Here is a 7549-nt window from a genome sequence, read left to right as displayed (position 1 = left end):
ACACACACACTCTTCTGGCGATGGAGAGGGTAAATTTGCAACAACACAATAGAGACCCACCACAGCGTTGACGTAATGAAATGCGTCAACAGGACATGAGAGACGACGACATCGTCAGCAGCCTGCACGTCCTCACATCACCACAGGGGGGCGCTACGCTAACACCAGCTGATCTGGGCGGCTCAGACCATGAGGTCATCACTAACACAGACCGTCACGGCTCAGAGACGCAACGTGTGTGTGTGTGTGTGTGTGTGTGTGTGTGTGTGAGACGACCAGACCCTTGAATCAGACTTCAATAAATGATTTTATGAAATGACTCGTGAGATAAATGTTTCATTTTAACTGAAATAAAGTGAAAATGGAGAAGATGAGATAGAAACTGAAATATTAAGATTTAGAAACGACATCTAATTGATGAGCAGAAAAGAGTGAACGAATGAAAAGAGCCTCTAAACAAAAGAATAACTAATAATCAAAGTGAACTGACAAATCACATCGTTTCATAAAGAGGTGATTCATGATGAAAAACTGAGTTTGTGTGTGTGTGAAGTTATATTTACTCCTCTTCTCTCCGTCTCCAGCTAAAAACGATGAAATCAAAGCATTGCTGTGGTTTGTGGGTATGATTTTTCAAAATAAAAGTTCTGCTATGTAGCTTGAGCCTAAATAAAGACAACCACAATAACCAGCAGGTTCCAAGTTTAGATTCTCTGCGCCGGGTTTCCAGTGTCTTTTTCAAAACATGTTAAAATAATGTAATTACATACGAGGTTTCACCTGGACAGGTGCCAGATTTAAAGGGCCCCTCTGGGGTCACATGGGTTCACTGGACTGCAGCTGAGTCCGTGACGGGAGCTCCTTCCAGTTACTGTTGATAAAGTTGTCCAGTGGTTTTATTGTCAGGGTGAACGGATCATTTCATGACTGTATTTCAGGTCGTCTGGTCGTCCGTATTTACCCGTGTGTTTGGGGCGGGAGGCGTCAGAGTTTGTGCGTGTGGACAGAATAACAGAAACAGCTCTGCCCTCACTATTTATTCTGTCAAACTCGAAGTGTTTGTTTGTTGTCGAGAAAACATCAGGTGTGTTTTTTCACTTTCCACTAAAGCTGTCGTGTCGTCAGGACAGAGAAACATTATATAAAGGTGTGTGGAGGTGGGAGGAGCTTCAGGCTCAGGTGATGACCCTCTGCAGGTTCATCACTACAAGTGAAACTTTCACATTGTCACTTTTTATTACTCTGTAAAACATTGATTATTGCTTCTTTAACAAAAGTGAAACATCACGAGCTTCAGCTTGTGTCGACTGTGCAGGTGTTGTTGTTTCTGTTGTTTTACCCACTCCTGTAGTGTGTGTGTGTGTGTGTGTGTGTGTGTGTGTGTGTGTACAGGTGTGGTGGAGCAGGTCGGGATCACACAGAGAGGTGTGGCTCGTTCCTGGACCAGAGAGGGGGGAGGGGAGGGGGGGTTCCGGTATCTTGGTTGTGAAATTGGTGTGCTGATTATCTGACCCAGCCCCAGCAAAACACAGCAGAACACATACACACACACACACACACACACACACACACACACACACACACAGAGTCACACACGCACGCTCAGTAACCAGGCGAGCAGTTAGTAACCAGATCAGGAGCTCACAGTCAGAGGTCAGAGGTCAGAAGGAGGAAGAGGAAGAAGAGGAGGAGGCGTTACCTCACACGAGGAACCCTGCGTCCGGTAACTTGGCACTATTTTAAAGGTGATGCTGCCTCGCATCTCCCTCTGTGAACACACACACACACACACACACACACACACACACACACACACACACACATTAGCATATAACATTTTACTGATGAACAAACGATTAGTCAGTTTATCCATTAACAGAAAATGAATTTGAAACTATTTGAAGTCTTTCAGCTGCTGCAGTTAAAATGTTTGATGCTTCACGGTTTTCAGACGTGAGCATTTGATCATTTTCTTTGACTGAAATTAAATATTTCTGGACACTAACGAGCTCCCTGTGGGCTCCAGCGAGCTGTGATAGACACTCGTCAGAGTTTCTGATGCTTCAAAGCCCAAACACATAATGAATTAAATAAGAAAATGATCTGTAGACGAATCGATGATGAAGATAATCGTTAGCTGCAGCCGCGGTGGAGAAACTGAGAACGTGTTTAAACTGGATTTACAGCTGACGTGACGAGCTGAACTCTAGACGCTGGAGACGATCAGTCTATTAATCGATTAGTTGATCGTCTGCATCTATTCTGATCATCAAATAATCATTTTTGACATTTTTAAATAAAGATGGAACATGTGCTGTGAATCTTTCTTTGTTCTACATGACACTGAACAGAGACTCTGTGGAGACGAGACTTTTCTGACATTTAATCTGTTAATCTAAAAATCGTATAATGTTTATTTCACTGTGTCTCGTTCCTGAATATCAGACTGTCACTGTCTAATCTGTGTGTTTCAGTCTCTTCCTCCATGTTGCTTTCACTCCAGCAGCATCACAGTCATCATCGTCTCGTCCTCGTCGTGGAGGCGGAAACGGGGAAAGAGTGGGAAGTACGGAGGGCGGTTTACTGTCTGGGCTGTTCTGGTTGCCATGACAGCGACATGTACTGGCTAATGGGGCTCTGAGAAACTGGGTGGACGAGTCTCCCGCTCAGTGGAGCGAGTGAGTTACAGAAACCTCCACAGCAAACTTTGATATCAGAGTCCAGAGGACACACGGCAAAAATATAAAACCAGCTTTAGTTATCTCACACACACACACACACACACACACACACACACACACACACACACACACACACACACACACTCACCAGCATCTTCTGCAGCTGCTCGACTGTCTGGTTGGCCACACTGATGCCGTTGATCTCTCTGATCTCGTCTCCGACGTGCAGCGTTCCTGAAGGGAAACGAGAGATCAGACGAAAGACAGACAGAGAGAGAGACAGAGAGAGACAGAGAGAAAGACAGAGACAGAGAGACAGACAGAGACAGAGACAGAGAGAGACAGAGAGAGAGACAGAGAGAGAGACAGAGAGAGAGAGACAGAGAGAGAGAGAGAGAGAGAGAGACAGAGAGAGACAGAGAGAGAGAGACAGAGACAGAGAGAGAGAGAGAGAGAGACAGAGAGAGAGACAGAGAGAGAGAGACAGAGAGAGAGAGACAGAGACAGAGAGAGAGAGAGACAGACTCTGATGAGGCTCGACAACGAACACATTTTAAATCACACAGGAGTAAAAACAGACAATTACAGAGTCTCAGCTGCAGAGAAAAACTTCCTTTAACCAGACGATGAATCAACTGGGATTAATTAGCTGCTACAGTCGCAGTCAAACAGTGAAACATGTTTTACCTTCAACCACGAGAGCAGAGACGAACCAGCTGCTGTTTGTCTCTTTGTTTGTTTGTTTCCTCGTTTCGTGAAGATGAAGAAACTGTTTCTGCTTTTTACTCTGATGCCTCTTTTTTAAAGACTCAATCATTCCTGTCCGTCTGAATCTATATAACAGTAGTTAGAAAAACAACTTCTCTTCGCCTGTGAATCTCTGCTGCGACTGGTTTTCAGGACATGTTTCTCTGTAGGACGTTTATCAAACACCTGTGTTGTGACTCGTGGTGTAACTCATAGTTCACCTTGTCTGTGGATCATCCCTCCGTGCATTATCCTCGCAACGATGCAGTGGTTCGAGTCGTTCATCTTCAGCGTGATACCCTGAATGGATCAACACACAAACACACACACACACACACACACACACACACACACACACACGTGGAGTCAGTGGATGAGACGGTGTGTGAGGTCTCAACACAAAGCTCAGGTAAATATGTGAAAGTAGGAACCATTGGCTCGTCCGTGTTCTTCTGGAACTGGACCAGACGGACTCTGGTGACGTTCTCCAGGTCCATGTCTCCGTTGGTGCTCTCCGGGGAGTCTCCGTTCAGGTAGGGCGAGGTGGGGGGAGGGGTCACCCTCAGGGCCTCGTCGCTGTAAACCTCGTGGGCCACCACGTCGTGGGCCTGCAACAAGGCCTGAGGCCACGCAGGGAAAACACAGTCAGAGAGTCTGAGCGCCGACGACGGAGAGGAAGTTGACAGAATAAAACTAAACCAGGAAAACTTGAGGATGAGGACGGCGTCGTTACCATTTAATCAAATTAAGATCCAGCATCAGATCTCGAATCCCCTCACATCTTTTATCAGATCTCATTAAGTTCGGCTTTTATCATTTACAAGAATCTAAAGTTAGAAATATCTCCGGGGCAGATCTGTGATCAGCCGCTGTCGGGCCAGAGGCCAGAAACACTGCGGTTTTTACATTAAATGAGTCAACATTAGCATTAATGAAGCTAACCTAATTAACGCTGACCACCTGTCGCTCTGACCCGAGAACGAGCGGAGCAGCAGCAGATCTGAGGTATTGATTATTCTGACTCAACACGCCGACTTTCACTAACTAAATACAAATCCAAACTCTGAGCTTAATGAGCTCCAGGTATCGATCTGATCTGCATAAAGAGATGGAGTTGTATTTAACGAGCTGCGATCAGCTGATCGTTGAAAAACAACAAAACAAACAACAACGACACACAGTTTACGGCCGGTTGTACAGAGATGTTACGGAGCGATGCACAATCTCCGGTCTGAAGCTCGTTACACACTTCACATTAACGATCTTCCACCGCTGATTAAAATATCCAAATCACAGCAGCTGCAGTTTCTTAGCTAAATGTAAAATGTGTGACAGAACACATGAGATGTACCTGATATATATCTGAGATCATATTCTCCACACGCAAAGGAAACATGTTTGTTTGATACAAGACCAACAAAAATCACATCATCATCATTTTAACCAGGAGATAAAAGTTTCAATGGAAGATTCATTAATGATTCCAGGTGTTTCACTGTATTGTTATATTATAGGTGTTTTAATGAAACTGGACTCGAACTCTAGACCTGAACGAAAGGATCAATTATCAGATCTTTTTTTTTTTTTTCTATTAATCTTGTTCAACGTGGTTTTAAGTTTCAACAAATCCAAGTTTCCAAATCCCTGTGACCTCTGTTCTCTGATACTTACTTCTGCTGCTCGTCTTATTTCTGGAATAAACAGGTGGAGTCACATGACTCCGCTGCTCGCCTCCCTTCATTGGCTCCCTGTTAGATTTCAGACTGATTCTAAGACTTTATTACTGACTTCTAAGGCTTTACACGGCTCTGAGCCCAATTACATCTGTGATTCATCGACACGGTTTGTGCCCGACAGAGAAGTGAGATCTGCAGAAGGGTTAGGTTAGGCTAGGCTAGGCTAGGCTAGGCTAACCCTAACCCCAGGTTTGTGACTAAGGGTGACGTTTGCTTTTAGAGCCCCATAAAACTTCTTTTAAATCTCTTCTAAAAACACATTTCTTTGTCTCAGCCTTTGGTAATGTCTGATAAATGTTTTATTTTTATAGTTTTATCCCTAATTATTGTTTTTACATATTTTATTGCCTCTTTTTACTTACTGTCAGATCTTTTTGTAGAATGGTGATTTGCTGTTCTACACTTTTTAATATGCTCAGGTGCTTTGGACTCTTTTTCTTGTAAAGCACTTTGTAACCTTGTTAAGAAAAGTGCTATAAATAAAGTTATTCTTCCTTTTATTATTATTAATTCTGCTGCTGACCCTGCAGCTGCAGCCTGATAGACTCAATGTGAAGGTGAGGACTGAGCCAAATACAGAACTGACTCATTTATTGAAAATTACTTCATCATCGTTGCTGTAGGAGTTTGTGTATTTGTTATTATATTATGTGTAATACAAAAGTGTATTAGTTATTATTGTGTAAAAATGATCAAGTTTTATCACAGATCGTCACTCGAGGAGAAAAACATGATGCGGTCTCAAGTCCGTCCATCACTCTGTCATAGCTTCACGTATTCCCCCTTTCCACAGGTGTCTTCGGTGAGTAGCCTGTGTGTGTGCGTGTTGTAGCTGCCACACACACGCACACACACACACACACACACACACAGTTCACCACTGACAGCCACAGAAGCCAGTGACTGGCACTATAACAAACCAGCACCAACTTCAGAAGACGGCAATCAAACCTCAACAAAGGGGAAAGTTGTCACCGTCTTCCCTCAGCATCACACACACACACACACACACACACACACACACACACACACACAGGAAGGGGAGCAGATCAGAGAGGCAGAGACATGAAGGCAATGGCAGCGTCTGACTCTCATGTCAAACTGCATCACACACAAACAGAAACTTCATGTTCGAGACGCAGAGGAACTTCAGATTGTGTGTGTGTGTGTGTGTGTGTGTAACTGTGTGTGTGTGTGTGTGTGTGTGTGTGTGTGTGTGACTGTGCCCTAATGAGGACAGGGTGAAGGGGTTAACTAATCCCTCCATGCTGTGTGGGAAGTGGAATAGAAGATAAACAGGATGATAAAAGCAGAGAGATCCTGAAGTCAGCTCTTAAAGGAACAGTTCAACATTCACTCCTTCACTTTGTTTCTCGGAGTCAGTCAGAGCTGGAGCTGCTTAGCTTAGCTTAGCATAAAGACTAGAAGCAGGGGGAAACAGCTAGCCTGACTCTGTCCAAACTCACAAACACCAGCGCCTCTAAACTTTACTAATGAATAAACCTGATTAACGAACATGTGACTGTTTCCTGACAAATATCCTGAAGGAGCTGGTTATTATTTAAAATATATAATAACAAACTTGATTTATGCAGCACTTTTCTTAACAAAGTTACATAATCATAATCATCATAATGAGTGGAATGGACTCAGATAAGTGGCAGAAAATTGATGAATTAACCAATTAAACACTAAATAATTCATTTGTTAATTTAAGTTTCTGCTTACAGTCAAAACCGGAGTCAACAGCAAGAGAGGAAACTGGACTCAGTGTTTTGAAGACGTCTCATGAGCAGATTCATTACGGGACAGTGAAGGTGGACAGGTATACAAGCAGCATGTGTCTGAGAGGGTGGAGTTTTTTTTAACCAGAGAAGAAGAAAGCAGCAGGAGACACTTTCTTCTTCTCTGTTTTCTCATCACAAACACTTCTGCAAAGCGAAGTTTTTAAAAAACAATAATAATTAATAACAATAATTATTACCATTATTATCTTTCATATTAACATTCTAAAGATTTTAATTTGAAAAGTGACTTAAGATAATAAAAACACGTAAAGATCAAACTGAGCTCCAGCTTCATATTTACTGTGGTTCCTGTCTCCTCGTCCACCTGTCTGACGAAAACAGAGAAGCTGACTTATGGTTTTAGAGAAGAGACAAATGTCCCTCATGTTGTCGTTTCTCTTCCTGTGAGGACGACAGGTTCATGAAACTGTCTCACATGAACTCACAGGAATGCAGAACATGCCTCTCTCTCTCTCTCTCTCTCTCTCTCGGTCCTGTAGCGTGATGAGGGAGGGAGGCCTCTGACCCGACACAGCACATCGCATCAGACACGCCTTACTGACCTCCCTCCCTCCCTCCCTCCCCCTCCTCCTCACAT

The 7549-nt window shown here is 43.5% G+C and overlaps 1 protein-coding gene across 7 annotated transcripts in view; it reads right to left on the bottom strand.

The window, feature by feature from the left end:
* Window positions 1-7549, bottom strand: part of caska (calcium/calmodulin-dependent serine protein kinase a) — a 108682-nt gene that overhangs the window by 14826 nt on the left and 86307 nt on the right. For all 7 annotated transcript variants that reach the window (XM_023393450.2, XM_087170227.1, XM_087170228.1 and 4 more), the window contains 4 exons: window positions 3860-4048; window positions 3650-3728; window positions 2830-2915; window positions 1700-1768 (listed from right to left, as the gene is read on the bottom strand). In XM_023393450.2, coding sequence (XP_023249218.1) covers window positions 1700-1768; window positions 2830-2915; window positions 3650-3728; window positions 3860-4048 — 423 coding nt within the window. The remainder of the gene's footprint in view (window positions 1-1699; window positions 1769-2829; window positions 2916-3649; window positions 3729-3859; window positions 4049-7549) is intronic.

The sequence above is a fragment of the Seriola lalandi genome, unplaced genomic scaffold (genome assembly GCF_002814215.2).
Source record: "Seriola lalandi dorsalis isolate HSWRI2012SDOR001 ecotype SW California unplaced genomic scaffold, Sedor1 jcf7180002054936, whole genome shotgun sequence".
Lineage (NCBI taxonomy): Eukaryota > Metazoa > Chordata > Actinopteri > Carangiformes > Carangidae > Seriola > Seriola lalandi.
Note: the sequence above shows the minus strand (reverse complement) of the source record. Positions and strands in the feature narration are given on the sequence as shown.